Consider the following 15,797-nt stretch of genomic DNA (forward strand, 5'->3'; position numbering starts at 1 on the left):
GGCTCCACTCTGGGGAAAAAATGCAAAAATACAGCCTGTAAATGTTCTCTTGATGATGATTTTGTTATGGTACTGTCTCTTCAAGAAAACAAGACAGCTTATAGAAGTGAGCTCTAGTGTGCAGTGTCACATGGCTGCTTCCTCTACTTTCTGAAGCTGCTAGATAAGCTCGGCAACAGCAACAAAGGCTAGTGAAATTTTCAGGGTGGGTGTATGGTATGTACACTGGAGAGTGCTGCTCACTTCATAGTGAAAGGTATGGAGGGAGCATGGAGAAACCCTGTTTTGGCTGCACAGTTGCAATGAGGTGTTTTGTAGCTTCCTTTTCCTGTTTGCAAAGCCTTGAGAAGGCTAGCCAAGGCAAGGTTAGTCTTATCACTTTCAGACATGCCCTTACCTCTGCCTTGGTATCAGGCCTCCTTGAAACTGAAAGCTATGTCAAGCATTAAGAGTATGTTAATGTTTATCACGCATTAATTGACAGATTCTGAAAGCGGTCAAGGCCAGGTCGGATGGTGGGTGCCATCAGCCCCCAGTAAGAGTAGTAGAAGCAGATGAGCTTTAAGGTTCTCCCCAAGCCCCTCTGTGCTTGTATGAATGCAAATATTTGCATGGGTCAGTTTCTCTTTCCTACCAAAATAATGACAAAATTTCTTCCAGCTACTACAGCTTTGTGGGAATTCTCCCTCCCCCTGAAGCTGTGCAAGTTCTGTGTCATTTTCAACAGTTTCTTAGGAGTATCTATGACTTTTCCCCTTCAGGCTAATGTTGTAGCACTGCAGCTCCAGGAGAAAATGATAAAAGGTCTCTGCCAGATAAAGGGTCAAAGCAACCTACCCCCTCCTTTGAAACTTAACATTCCAGACTTACATAGTAGCATGTACCTTGATAACATGCAAGGAAGCATCTTTGGGTTCTATTTTTTTTTATTAAAATATCTCATATATATTGCTTACATTAAAATACAGCAGTAGTTTAATTTTAAATAGAGCCACAAGTATAGACACTCAAAAAATCCCAAACCCACATCACTTCAGTAAAACAAATAAATAAAGTTTCAGACAGTTCAGTTTAGATGAAGGTCAGACGATGATCTCAGATGAACAAGTCCTAAGATGCTGTACTAGCCTACCCATGACACTACTTCTAAAAACACCACGTGCAGCCTACCTACAGTACATGGACTAGAACAGAGAGGCACTGGCTCTATAACAGTGGTTAGAGTAGGTAGAGTTACGAACCACAGCATAGCGACATCTGCTTTGGGGTAATGTCCTGCACTAGGATGGCAGTGCAAGGCATTTCTGGAAGAGAATAATCTTTTGACGCATATATGTGCTGTTTGGTGTTTTCCTTTTAAACCTGGTTCCCAGCACGAGTGGAAGGTTAGCCTTATTCTGCAAGTATGCAAAGCTTGAGCTGGTAATGAATTTGGTTTTGATTAGATGATAAAGACAACTATGCTCTGATGTCAACGCTGACTTTATGAAACATTTGCCTTCTGTTTTAAAGGTTACATCTTTCCAGCTGGACAGTTAGAATATACAAGGAGAGTGACAGCATGGGGGGGTCACAATGCTTGAAGTTCAGGTATCTGGCTGGTCTTGTGTTACACTAACTCAAAATGTGAGCGTATTGTCACTACCTAGAATTTGGATAAAGGCTGTGGAACAGCTTTAATCTGGAAAAAAAAAATAGAGCATTTGCCTCACTTCCCTTTACCTCAAATCTACAAGATAAATTTGCACTGCAGGATTGCGGATATTTCAGATTGTATCAGGATATCATATCTTTACTGAAAGTGGCCCAGGCAGTGTGGAAAGAAAAGAACAGTGAGAAGTCTTAATTGCTGATTAACATAATAAAATACAAAAACAAAAAACAAAAAAGCACATTTCTCATTGTAGAGGCACAATTCATAGAAAATTGCATCTAAAACTTCAATGGAAACAAGTAAAAATATTAGTCCAAAAATAAATAACATGTAATCTACTATTAAGAAGTTATTTTGCTGGTGCAGTGCAAGGTAAGTAAGGTCACAGAAGTGCAGTACAAGAACCATTTTAGTATAAATATTCTCTACATAAGTCAGAAGAGCTACAAAATTAATCCCAAAAAAACACCTGTGCAACAGATTTAAGATAAACAGCATGCTTACTAAGTCCCAGTGTCTAAACTACCTGTTCAAACATGATTTACCCTTCTTTTGTCTCAGCTGCCTAAGGGAATTCTGAAGCCAGAACCAAATTCATTTGCATCTCTTGCACTGTAAACAAGTTATCCGTATTTTTGATCCCGTTATTCATTAGCAGTTAATGCTACAGTGAACTCCAATATAGGGTTCTTGGGTTTTTGTTGGGGTTTTTTTTAGGGTTTTTTTTTTAAGTATTGGTATATTAGAAGCCACAACAAGAAGAACACTCCATTAACAACTAAATTTGAATTATTCGTGTCTGACATTGTGTAAACATTTCTTTCAGTTCTTTTTGTTTGATTTCATGTAGAGCGTCTGATTCTGCAGGGCTCTTCTGGACCTTTGCCACAGCAAAATTAATTCCTTGAGTCAGTCCTGCTTGTGTGATGTTAGCAACCTGGACCATGGAACTGCGAATTTTAGCAAAAGGAGATACAGCTCTGCTGCTGCTACTGTCAGCTGGAGAAGGAGTTGTGTGGAGTCCTGTCTCAGGGATACCAGAAGCAGATCCTGGGCTTCTGTGAGATTTAGTAAAGTCAGTCCCATCAACAGCTAAGAGCTGAGGATTTGGCTCAGAAGACTGTACATCCAGCTTGGATGGCCTGGAAGGAATGCCTGTGGTAGTTTCAGTCTTGTTTTCTGCTTCCTTACACACGTTATTGCTGGTTTCATGTATTGCGTGATGTGGCTCTTGAGAGCAAGTCTCCAACTCCAAAGCATCTGACATTTTATTTTGAGCATCCTGCACAAACCTCTGGCAGTACACATCAATAGGTTTAGCAAATTCCATCTCTGCACTGTCAGCAGAAGGTACAGGTACATCTTCACAGTCAGACTGGTTAGCTTGAGTGACATGAATCTCAGTTGGAACATGGATGCTGATGTTCATATCAGTGCTGCTTACAGACTGGGACCGACTGCCCAGCCGTGGAGCTGAGGCAATGATGCCACAGCTAGGCAGCACGTAATCTATCTGCCCTATGTTCTCTAGGGAGTCAGTTAACTGGTTGTCCTCGTCAGATTTAGAATTCGTCAGAAAATCATCTGAGTGGAAAGAATCATTATCTGACATTTCTGTATCAGATTCAGCATGGACTTTAGTATCTACTGCTGGATTCTCCAAAGTTTCAAGGCTGCTGTCTGATTTCCAAAGATTAACTTTCAAATTCGGTTTTAAAAAATTAACTTTCACTTCAGGTTTGGTGAAGCTGCCTAACTTCCGAAGATTGCTGATGTTCACGTTGGATTTGGTTTGTTTCACCTTCTGATTGAGAGACGAAAACTTGCTGAGTAAGTAATTCTTGCCTTGTGCCAGGGACCCTCTGTTCTGAGAGCGAATGCCAATGATGTCTTCGTGAGGTTTGCTGCTCTTCCTGGAAGAAAAACCAATCTCTAGTGTCCAACTAAGTGCATTTCATCTATAAACACCAAGTATTCACCATTTTCCAGTCTATTTCCATAGAGATTGGCACTTTACATAAACTGTACCCACATCAAAATAAAAACAACAAGAACAAAGGTGTGACAGAACGGCATTCAAACAAGGCAAAAATACGCAAATACTTGTAGTTTCAGATGAAACTATTTGATGTCTGTGTCCTTATAATTCCTACTCTGTTTATGATGCAATCTATATTGAGATTTAGGAAAAAAATAAATAGATCAGTATTTAGGGCCTGTAAGCAAAATTTTCTTGCTTCTTTTTCCAGCTGAGCAGAAATTGAAATGATAGCCCAGTAATCAGATGCGTAAGAAAGTTACTGAATGCATGCTCTGATGTGTTGTGCAGCACAGCAGTAAACTGTCAAGCAAAAAACATTTTCTAGCTCATGCAGTTTGAACTGGAATGAACTAGTAAAATATATTAAATATCAAGTAGCTTTCCTCTTATTTGTACTCCACTGTTCTTTTTAAATGATTTCTAACACCTCACCAGTATTTGGAGATACAAAATACTTTTAAGTTGATTATATCTCATTAGACAAATTATCCAAAAGAAGTACTTTAGAACTGTCCTCTAAGTGAGCTTGCAAAAATGAAAACTGATGTGCCATTCTGATTAATACACAGGTGTTCATTAGTTCAGATTCCAGCCATCTCAGAGAACAAGCTATTAACTCAGGCACAAAAGTCCATATTTCTTGGGATAAGAAATTTCTGTTTTTAAAGCTTCATACCACAGTTCTTGCGTTATCTGTTTCTAGACCATACATTTAAGCAGTTTATTTCTTGTAGGAACAAAAATAAAGCCTTGGACACTTCACATTAACTCAGACTAAATACTTGCATCCCTACATTCTGGTGTACAAGACATTAGCAATTTTTCTCTTTTCCATTTTTGTTGCTTTATAAAGAAATGTAAATTCTAAAAACACCAACTCTCACACTGTCCACTACTCTAAGACATTCTTAAGAGTTGAATGTTATCTCTTCTTCTATCAACGTTCTTGACACAAGACCCAAAACACTATCTGGGGTTGTTTAACATTTCAGATGATTTAATCTAAAAATATTTTTTTCCTAACTACAGAACTAGTAAAACACACATCAAAGTTCAGCTAGGAATTAAAATTCAGACTAATCATGAAGCACTCAATTTGCAGTATGTTACTTACTTTTGATAACAAATATTCCGTGTAGTCACAAAGGTACAAAATAGTATTCTTGTTTGTACTTTTAAGAAAGCATCTGTAGATAGCAACCACTGAAAGCATGATAACACATTAATATCTGGATCTAGATGTGCTACTTCCTGGTAGGTACTTCCTAGTATGCTACTTTCTGGTAGGACTCCTACTAGAAGCAGGATTCTTTCTTTTAGGTAGCACACATTTTACTGTTGTAATCTTAGCCACTGAGGACAGCAAAGCTGGGACAAAGATTTGTATGATTAAAGCACTCACCTCTCCAGCTTTTTCTCAATAATAGGCACATCCAATCCCATTGCTTGCTTTGTGATTCGCAGCATTTCTGCTATGCACTGAAGAGTGTCTGAAATCCAATTAGCAGCCTGTCAGATTTAAAAACTTGACATCTCCACATCCCAAGATCTAAAATCAGATTATTTTTTTTTTTGTAACTTAATTAAGGTTGGGTTTTTCCCCCCCTATTCTTTAGAGTTGTTACACTCAAGTTGCAACTGATTAAAAGCTTACAAATAAATCTAAGGAAATAGATGCTACTTAAGCACTGGGTGTAAATGAATCACTGCCATAATACATTTGCAGAAGGAACACATACAATTGCACTTAATCTAAATCCTTGACTAAATTCAGTGCTCCAGGTAAAGAGTGATGGTTTTCCCTATTAGAGTTTCTTTTATTTAGTTAAACAAGAAGCAAGAATGTTTCTAGATGTTGCTTTCAGTAACTAAACCAATTTCTTATGCTCATTAGGAGCCAATATGAAGTCTGTTTTATCCTCATGTCTACATATTCGTTACTCCAAAATTGGACTCTTCATTCTAGATGAAAGTATTGCTTTAAAACCACATCTGAAGCTTATTTTTCCTCTGTTAAAATAGTCACAGTTCAGCGTACACACAGGACATACAGCTTTCTTCCCCTTCCTCCAGTAAAAGAGTTAGTTATATCAAAACAACCTATGGTGGATAAATTTTAACAGCTATGGAAAAGGTTTTCAGAGGAAAGCTGGTATAATTAGTACACTTTCACATACAAAGCTTTTACACAAGAAACAAACCTTTTCCATCTTCATCTGGGTTGCGTACCACAGCTCGAAGGGTGTGAAAATATCCACTTGTGTCCTTGTACTTGTAGTGCAGCCTCATGCAGGAGAACTTGGGTTTGCCAAAGAGAGTAGGCTCAGGCCCTGAGAAAAAACAAAATTAGAAATACCCTTGAATGGAATAATGAGAAAGGTATTGTGGAGACTATACCTAAACAAGTAAGAAACACCTTCACGTTTTGTTTAAATAGCATAGGCATTTTAAATGAAAGGTTTTCCACAATAACTAAGTTATCAATTACTTTCAAAGAGCAACTGGACTTCACGCAATTTGTTATAATCCTGCCTGTTTATTACAGACCATCCTCTCAGAGAGGAGAAAAATTCTGCATCTATTCCATCCTATGTCCTAGGAAATGTTTCTGAGAAGATTAAAGAGAGAAAGTTACGTATTCACCAATAAGTTTCACAATTTAAATCAAGTACTTCAACTTTTCAATGCACTTCAAAGGTGCATTGTTCCTATCACTGGACAGCTGGAGGTGTTAGGTGTTTTTAGCAAGGTATTTGCTCTTGCTGTTTCAACTTTAATTGGTAAATCAAGGTGTATTGTGGAAATCCACAAGTGAGGCAGACTTTTCCAAAGAATTCTTAGGAATTCTACACACATAGTGAGAGTTACAGCAAGGAGGTGATAAAATCAGGAGGCGTTCTGTAATGGATGATTGAACTTCAGGAAGGGGGGCAACAATGGAAGTTAATCAACATAAAACAATTCCGAAATAGAATTTTCCTTATCAGACCGTACTGAAAAAGAACAAACTTTAAAAAGCTATGAAACAGATCTGAAACACAACTGAGAGACAACTGCTGTATTTGGATCAAATAAAGAAGTCCACCAAATACACATACCTGTAACTGATTACAGAATTTGATTAATCAGTTACTGGCATTTGAGAGATTCATTTTGCTTTGATGAATTGATGGTGTTGGCTTTGGTGCTCTGGTATTTTTTTGGAAGAGTTTGAGAGTGCATTTTTGTTGCTGCTTTGGAGCCCTACCAGGGATCAAAGCTTCCATTACAAGCAGGACCAGAACAAAAGATTGTGAAAGAACTCTGGAGTCTTATCAGCAAGAGAGCAAATGTCTAGGATGCACTGCACAGGATGCAACACGTGTGGAAGCTTGCTGTTTCTATTCAAAGCAAACTACAGATGCATTAACTGGGCGAGCTGTTGTTAAGAGCATTCAAGAAACACATGCATTATGTATTCTTACCTATTTCTATTTTTTCCAGTGCTTCAAGGCTTAGCCTTTGGTACTGATTCACCTTGTCAATTTCATCATCATAACTAGAAAAAGAATCAGAGTTTTGTACTAATTTGAAACAAAGCTAGTAAAAGTAAACTACACAAAGTAAGAGAAGCTGGTAACTTACTAGGCCACGTAGTAGGCAGAATTAGAAAGCAACAGCAGAACATCCACATCTTTATGAGTGGCATCAATGAGACTGAAGGAGGAGAAAAGATAAAGTTTAGCCTGCAGAAGATCTGACCATTGTTTATCTATTATACTTCAGCATACTCTGAACTCGATAAGGAGACTGATCAACGAAATCAGAATTTATTTATGCTCACTATCATCATGAAGAGCCACCTAGGATTGCCTACTACTCATCTATTACACCAGAATTTAACACGATCCAATGAATTTGAAGTCAAGTTATTGCTTTGTAGAGGAAGAATAAGGAAATACAGATCAAACAGCCCCTTCTGGAACTAAGGGGAGTTAAAAGTCCTGTCTACCACATTCTCCACGTATAGCCAGATGATTTTTCAGAAAACTCAAGCACCCACCATTTTTATGGCATCTGAGATAAAACACAAGGTTTCTAAGACCTTTACTCTTACAACTACTCAACTGTAGTTCACAGTTGAACATCTGCACTTGTTTAACATACCAGTTATCAAAGTTATATAACTTGTCAGAAGTAATTAACAGAAGATGTGATAGCAGCTGGTCAGTTATGATTGGTCAGTTCACTCAACAAACCTTGGGTCACAGTCAATAAGTGCCCATCCTCCATGGAATTTTTCATCATCTGGTAAAAGCAGTTTCATGTAGCTCTGCAACAACTGACTAATTAATTCCTGATGGCTTCTCAGATTCTCTCTGTGCAGGGCTTCATGTTCTTTCTCTTTTGTAAATATGGAGTAGAGATCCTCTGTTACAGGGATACCCTGCATCAAGTCTAGATATAAAAACACAAGATATCAGTAAGAAGCTGCCAACAGTTCAGCAATATACAACAGTAGTCTGTGAATTGCTTTGTCAGTTCCTCCAGTGGTTCTTAAAATAGTGAGCTGTAACCTTTTTTGCTGACAGAGGACAAAATTATACCTACAGAGTTCTCAATTCAGGCAACATTCTGTTCAGAAAGATTAATTAACCACTTTTCAAGTATCTACAATTACGAAAGCTTTCTTAAATAAATTTGAACCTTCCTTTGTTTAAGAGATGTCACAAGAGAATTAATGCTAAAATTAAGTTAGGAACAAATTCTATAGTGATTTATCCTACATATTGCATATGCTACAGATTCCATGGAACTGAGTTGTGTTTAATGTCCAAATGCTTGTTTCCTTTGGTGTCCACTGCAAAGAAATGAATGTTATGTATGTATACACACACCAGGGGCACATAGAAAAAGCAGTCAAAGATAAAGCCAAGATGATTCTGAACAGACTTCAGCACAATAATCTAGCTTAACTGAAGTTTTATCCTTACCTATGACTGCTTGCCTATAAGCATCCCTGAAACGATTCAGGTAATATCTGTTTGCAGAATTTACTCCATCCTTCATTACTCCTGCCAGCTTTCTTTCACCAGTCCTTGTGAAGTCACCCTGTTACAAGAACATGCAAGTCATGCACACACACAGCTTAGAAGCAGCAGACTTAGCTCAAAAGCTTTGGCATCTGATACTCCAGATTGAACAAACAACAGCTCAGCAGTGATGTTCAAGTAACTATTTCCATAGACAAGTTGAAAATAAATGTTCTTAGAAAAGCAAAGTATTTCTCGTGGCATCATTTGACTCTTCAGGGAATCTCACACTTTTGACAGAAATATAATTCTGTGTATAATTGTAATGGAAAGCTAATCAGATAAATGCCCCCTAATATTCAAGCCAGACGTTCAATAGCTCAGTTTGGGATGCTCAAACATCTCAAAAAAATTGTCCTTTATCAAACAAACATTATTGAAACAAGGGAGCTTACTGAGAATGGTTTGCTTTTTTTTTTTTTTTGCCTCTGCTACTAAAGCAAGCTAACTTCAACATACTGAAAGAAAACAGTAGATAACCACACTGCCTCAGAAACAAATTTCTATGCCTTCTTATGCCTTCTGTGATCTAGAAGGTGAATAAGAAGCAGCCTTGGTAGTCATACCTCATTAGAGGATTCTGATTATTTTCAGAGAACTTGAGAACTGATATAGAGTAGTTCTAAAAATCCTGATAACTACTATTATGAACATCAAGTATATTTCACCTTTAGTTGAAAGAAATCTCACAATCAAAATGTTAACCCCAATAGTGGGTAGAGATATCCAGCAAGCAGAAGAACTAAAAATTTATGCCTGTAAATCAAGTTTTACCTAGTTAAAGCCAAATACTAGTAGTAAGACAAGAGTGTTGGGCATTTTTGATTGCAATAAAAAGACTAGTGTAACAAGATTTAAAAACAGATCTAAATGTAAAGCATTCCTCCTGCATAGATTTTCTCCAGTACCAGATAGCAGGAATTGTTCCAATGGAACACACAGGAAGTAGCTTCAATTCTACGTCTGTGGTTTTTCAAAGTCATCTAAAAGCTTAAGGAGTGGACAGGAATGGACTTCACACCTGATTCTTTTCTTGTTAGATCGTACTACAACTAATTAAGTAAACTTATGGAACAAAAACTAAATTGTTATCATCCTACTATGTACAGTAGCCTGATATTAAGTCGCTCAGAGTACTTTTGAAGTACCTCAGCTGTGCTTAAAAGTACTCTAACTCTGCTTACTTAGAAGTAAAGCATATAATAAATCTTAAACTCTTAGCTCACCTAAGAGCAATGCATCTAGACACGAAACTAACAGAATAAAGTTATCTAGAGCCAGCAGTTCCACAAGACACCTGGACACTCAAGCCTTCCTCAGCTTTAGTACAAAATGTTCTTCTGGTAAAAGGCCACAATCTCTGCCAGGAAGACAGAGTAGGTGGATAATTCTTCTTCCATAAGACAACAGCTTTCCATTGGAGGTAAAAACTACAATGTAGCACACAGCTCCCTAACAAAACAGGTAACAGTTGACTCTTTACCTTCAAGGCTGCTGTGCCAGCATACTGCCGGCTTATGGCATCCCCGTTGTTTGCCCATATTATCTGGTAGATCCTATTGCACTTCACCGGCAAAGGCTGCTCTGGAGGCATCACACCCAGTTTTTTGAGCTGGAATTTGACATACTTGTTAATATAAATCCTTCTTATGGAAAATATCAGGAGAACGTGACCTGCTATCCATGTTAAAGTTCTAAAAGGTTAAACAAGCTAATTACTTTTATTACAAAGGTACTCATAGAGTCAAAGGTTTGGAAATAAAGTGGAATCTCTTTCTAGTTGCAAGAAAAGAAGCATGCCACAAAGATTTTTCTTGTAGACACTAAAGCCAGTATAGTCACTCCATTTTCAGACTCACTCCTTCCCCAAAAGAAAACTTTAATGGCAACTTGGCATGTTGTGTTTATAATTAAGGCATGTTCTTCAGAGCACCCAGTACTTTCAGGTTTTCCCAGATAAGTCTCAGGTATAACAACTGAAGTCCACATATTAAATTGGTAAAGCTGTAGAGTTTCCCATTCTGAAATTAATACTATTATACGTAACTGCAGGAGACACTAAATGTTAGACCTACTGCAGTGATACCTGGACAAACCTCAATTTGCAACTTAGAATTAAAAATGCTCAAGTATGTATGTTCGCAACATAGGTTAAAATTGATACAAGGCTATTCATTTACTTTGCAAACCCTATTAAGTTCCCAACTGACGTAAAGTTAATCCTACAGTTCCTAGAAGACACAAAGGAAAGATGCATGTAATTGTAAATATGCCACTTCCCGTCAATCAACTCCCAGTGTTTTCTCAGTTATGAATTGATTCTTAAGTGCTTTGGCTATAATTTGGGAAGGACAGAGCACATCATAGCTAATATCACAATAATTATTTAAAAAGACCTCCCCATGTTCCGTGCAATCACCTATTTAGAAAGATGGCTTTTGAATTTACATTGGTAATGGAAATAGAAACCTGTTTATTATCTGCAAATAGCAACTGCCAGATAAAAGGCTTAGAGCCATTCAATCTTTGTATTTATGGAAGGCCCACCCTATTTTCTATCCCTTGCTTAAGTACAGCCAGATTTGTTCATTATTTTAGAAGCTTCAGTGATTCCCCCAACCTACGTTACATTTACAAGTACTATTACATACTGGAGAGGGCAGATTATCAAACTGTCTGGGACACTAACTTTATGTTATGGCACATTTCAAACTGAAATGACTAAATCCAAACAAAAGAACAATCAAGATGTGGACAGTCCCTTCCTCTCTGAAGAAAGAGAGTAGGCACCACTGTTTTCAAACGATTTTGAGTTATATTAGCAGCTTCATGGCTCTCCAAGCAGTTTGCAAAGATCCTTTCCAGCAGATGTTAATTTAGCTTTATTCAATAACAAAAACTTCACTGAGCTGCAGGGGTTGGAAGGGACCTCAAGAGATCAAGTCCAACCCCGCTGCTAAAGCAAGTACCCTGGAATAGGTCACACAAATAGGTGTGTTTCCCTGTGAATAATAGCAAAACTTTGAGGAGCTCACTACTTAAAGAAAATGACATTAGTTATACATGCCTGCTGTTCCATGACCACTCTTGCAATAGCAGCCTGCACTACGTTGGTACGATCCAGACAGTCCATGCAGTTAACTCGAAAAATTCCCTCCTGTTTACAAATCACACCAGCTTGATCAACCCTTTCAAGATTTAAAAAACAAAAAATTCAGTGAAAGCAGTGTAGTTTATCAGCCCCTACAGACACAAAATTTTACACATGGACTGTAGCTCGATTTCACTCATCATCACACCATGTGATGCTCAGTTTTAATTATCATTTCTCACTTATTTGAGAAAACACTGTTTTCAACAGTAGGGTTTTAGCTCTAGGTTTTATGGGTCAAGCAATGAGCATTTTCCATAAATGTAAGAAACCTTAGAAACGTTAAACACAGTAAACCTCAAGGAGAAAATAGAACCTGAGAATTTTTGCTGTCAGGTGTATAGAAAAGTAATGCTTCTGAACACTGAATACAGTGATGCACAAATTTGGAACCACAAAACATACAGTTAGAACAAATTCAAGGTTCTGAATAGGCACTTGTCCCCCTGAAACAACTTAATACAAGCTTGAAAACAGTTAAGTACCTACCAGCACCACTTCATGTCAAGAATAATGTCATGAATGGCATCAGTCAGTGTTTGAACATTTTCAAACTTCATTCCTCGGCTAAAATACAGAATTTCATACCAGTTAGTTTGAACTGAAGTAGTGATTTTCTTTGGCATTGCAAGTAACAGAAAACAAATGACATGAAGCATTTAGCTAAGTGGGAGGTAGCAATCTGACAAATGCTGATTCTATAAGGAAAAACAAGTATGCAGCTATTCAGGCATGAGAACCGTTCTGTAATATTTATGGCAGAGTCAACAAAAATGGATCTGAAGCTGGGATAGCCTGCCCTGCTTTTCCAGCCATCCTATAATAGTAACACCTGCAGACACACCTTCTGACAACCTCTGCCAAGAGTTGTGCTTTCAGTACCCCATTCACTTATGCCATGTGAACAACAGTACTCATTACTACAGTTCTTGGAAGAAAAGTAAGCAAACAGAAATGAAAACTCATTGCTAAGTGTCAGTTCAGGATGTTTACAGAGAAAAATGTGACCTTAAGGACTTTCAGTACTTTCCCCTTTCCCCACTTTCAGATAACATCTTGTAGTGACAGACTAGGTCAATAAAGATTTTCCAGGCCAGATCCATCCCTTATATTAAGTTCGGAAGCAAAGAGTAAAGTGATTTTAGATAATATATTTGTCCACAACTGCAGTCTGCTTGAGGGAAGCAGGAAAAATACGTGGTTATGCGACAGATCACATGTAGGGGCAGGCCACACAGCACTAGATCATGCCAATGTCAGAGCAGAGTCATGAAAACAGCAGCTATTTGTACTGCATTAAAGTAAAATCTTGTGTATTTTATTAAATAATCTAAATATGTGATGGGTTCTTCTGGAAGAAAAATACCTTATAGCAATGAATTACATGCAGAATGCTCAACTGTTAGAAAAGCAGGTCAGCCACCAAATCACACTTACAGCATGTAAAGAAACCTTTGCTTTATAAAGCACAGCAACATTAAGTTTCACATAACAGTGCATATTTAACCAAGATCAGTGACAAAAATCTACAAAAAGCAATGCTTGTTAATCCCAACTTGAACTTTATACATTGCTTTACACAAGATATTCTCCCTATTCAAAAGGAAGTGCGTTGCACATGCAGAAGTCAGAAATAACAGCTTTTCTCCACCCTTTTGTTCTTTGGTTAATAAAAAATGCAAAGCAATTAAGCATGTTTCTTACCAGTGCTCATGGAAGTCAAATGAAACATAGGTCAAATTTGCATTATTGTACAGAAGAACTTGTTTAAGGTAAGCATCTCCAATAATCTTCTCTCTGCCTGTCTGATCCACCAGATTAATAATGACCTGTTCAGAAATGTAGATTTAACACTTGCTACCCTTTGCAATGTGACTCATATAATGCAGTAAGTAGTACAAGAGTCAAAAAAAGATTTGTGATAAGCTATTGTCTTTGATAAGTTGTACTTGAGATCAAATAAGTTCTAGACATTAGCTGAACGTTAGCACAAGAGCTATAAAATGCTAAGGACAGGTATATAAAAGCAGGCTTAAACATCTTTGCAAGTTACCACACCTGTCAGGTAACTCTAAACTGAGATAAGATTCTATTTACGTAGCATCATTCCGGTAATCACAAGAAGCATGCAGAAAACCTTTTGTGAGCTATTTCACCATGTCACACCCACCTGCTTTTTGTAATTTTTCAGCTGTTCCTCAAAATGTGCACGAAAACAGGACACTGTTTCATTTTCACCTACAAAGCAGAGCAGTCTTAGACAAAAACAGTCTGTTCAGCGTAAGTTCTCTTAGAAGAATTAATTCATACTCAAATCAATACTCAAAGACAGCCTTGCTTAAAAACAGCACAATACATTCTACAGAATTACTTTTGTGGTCCATCATGAGTTCTATCAGCTCCAACATTGCTGTTCTACTACTACATTTTATTTGAAAAATCATTCTTCAAGTTTGCTTTCTTTTGCCTTTGAGTTGAGAGCAGGGTGGTGTGGAAGAAACTCTGATTTTGAATTATTCCACTTAAAAACTCACTCTTGTCCAGACGGGGCCGTGGGTTATATCTATATCCAACTTGGCTCCAGAAAACAGGCACAGAGCCTCTTGTTTGTACAAACGAAAGAGTATGATTATGGACATGAATCAATTGCTCTGTCTCAACATAATTTGCCACATTTCCATTTTTATCAACACCTCTTCGCTTATACCGCATTCCTAGGAAGAACAAGAATAACAATCAATTCACATTTTGAGTATTAAAATGGCTAAATCCTACATTACTGCTTTTTTTTTTTCATTCCCATCCCAACTCTAAAAATAAAAATAAAGGAACTCCATTCAAAGCCAATGATCAATGGCAAGAGTTTCTCTTATAGGTTTCAAATGTAAGCGTTCTTTATCAAGATGGAAATTCTCAAAACTATCACTCCCAAGGATACATTTGATGCACAATAGAGACTTCCAAAGCTTAGTTTCAGTAACTGCTCTCCTATAAGTGGAGATGGGTACATTTCTTTACCAGCTCTGTGCCGACTCCGTCGTGAAATAAGCACCACGAGGAACGTTGGATGAACATCATCTACACAAGTTGATTCCTGAGGTGGCGTTTCAGGACTGCTCTTCTCATCATCAGAAGATTCACTGTAGTTGACTACAAGTTCTTCAATCTGCACAAATCCTTGTATGATGGGCATAATCCAGAAGTCCACTTCAGTATTCTGAAGGTTACACCAAAAAAAAAAACAAAAAACATCACATTACATCCCTGTTGGTTCTACATTGTCATGCCCATTATTTCTCCCATTTCTCATTTATATACAGCTGCTTCACATCCCCTTCAATTTTTAAATAGCTTTTGTCATATCGTTGTCTTATTTCTGTAAAAGGTATCAGCATTTTTCCCTATTAGTTGGAGGACTTTTAAACTAGGAATAAGATAAAGAAAGCAACTTAAGATTTTTTTTCCTCCTGTGGAAATGAAGCAAGATAGAACAAGGCTAAGCAGAAATTTTTTAACAAATGAAGACAGATACAAGACATACAGTAAGGTGTCTGCTAGCATCTTTAAAAGAACCTATTATTTGGCCTAACCTCAAATGGACAAAGTAGTTACAGTTCACTATTTTATCCAGGAGACCGTATGCTGAAGAAAAAGAAATAAAGTATAGAATCATAGAATCCTAGAATCACAAGGTTGGAAAGGACCTACAAGATCATCCAACCATAAGTAGTTACTGTATGTCTCTCTTCAATTCTGTTCATTAGTCAGGAAACCTCATCAGCTTTATCTGCTCTGAAAAGAAGTTCAAAATAACTTGTTCCACACTACTGTTTATGCTGATCAGCTATTCTTTGCAAGGATAAAAGCAGTATTCTCCAC

The 15,797-nt window shown here is 37.5% G+C and overlaps 1 protein-coding gene across 3 annotated transcripts in view; it reads right to left on the minus strand.

The window, feature by feature from the left end:
- Nucleotides 1-908: 908 nt before the first annotated feature.
- Nucleotides 909-15,797, minus strand: part of INPP5F (inositol polyphosphate-5-phosphatase F) — a 38,007-nt gene continuing 23,118 nt past the window's right edge. For all 3 annotated transcript variants that reach the window (XM_052676618.1, XM_052676620.1, XM_052676619.1), the window contains 14 exons: nucleotides 14,937-15,135; nucleotides 14,453-14,632; nucleotides 14,089-14,156; nucleotides 13,623-13,747; nucleotides 12,408-12,485; nucleotides 11,835-11,955; nucleotides 10,251-10,379; nucleotides 8,669-8,786; nucleotides 7,934-8,132; nucleotides 7,320-7,391; nucleotides 7,160-7,233; nucleotides 5,897-6,025; nucleotides 5,098-5,185; nucleotides 909-3,567 (listed from right to left, as the gene is read on the minus strand). In XM_052676618.1, coding sequence (XP_052532578.1) covers nucleotides 2,433-3,567; nucleotides 5,098-5,185; nucleotides 5,897-6,025; nucleotides 7,160-7,233; nucleotides 7,320-7,391; nucleotides 7,934-8,132; nucleotides 8,669-8,786; nucleotides 10,251-10,379; nucleotides 11,835-11,955; nucleotides 12,408-12,485; nucleotides 13,623-13,747; nucleotides 14,089-14,156; nucleotides 14,453-14,632; nucleotides 14,937-15,135 — 2,715 coding nt within the window. In that variant the 3' untranslated portion in view covers nucleotides 909-2,432. The remainder of the gene's footprint in view (nucleotides 3,568-5,097; nucleotides 5,186-5,896; nucleotides 6,026-7,159; nucleotides 7,234-7,319; nucleotides 7,392-7,933; nucleotides 8,133-8,668; nucleotides 8,787-10,250; nucleotides 10,380-11,834; nucleotides 11,956-12,407; nucleotides 12,486-13,622; nucleotides 13,748-14,088; nucleotides 14,157-14,452; nucleotides 14,633-14,936; nucleotides 15,136-15,797) is intronic.

Source organism: Tympanuchus pallidicinctus, unplaced genomic scaffold (genome assembly GCF_026119805.1).
Source record: "Tympanuchus pallidicinctus isolate F22 unplaced genomic scaffold, pur_lepc_1.0 scaffold16, whole genome shotgun sequence".
NCBI classification, from domain to species: Eukaryota; Metazoa; Chordata; class Aves; order Galliformes; family Phasianidae; genus Tympanuchus; species Tympanuchus pallidicinctus.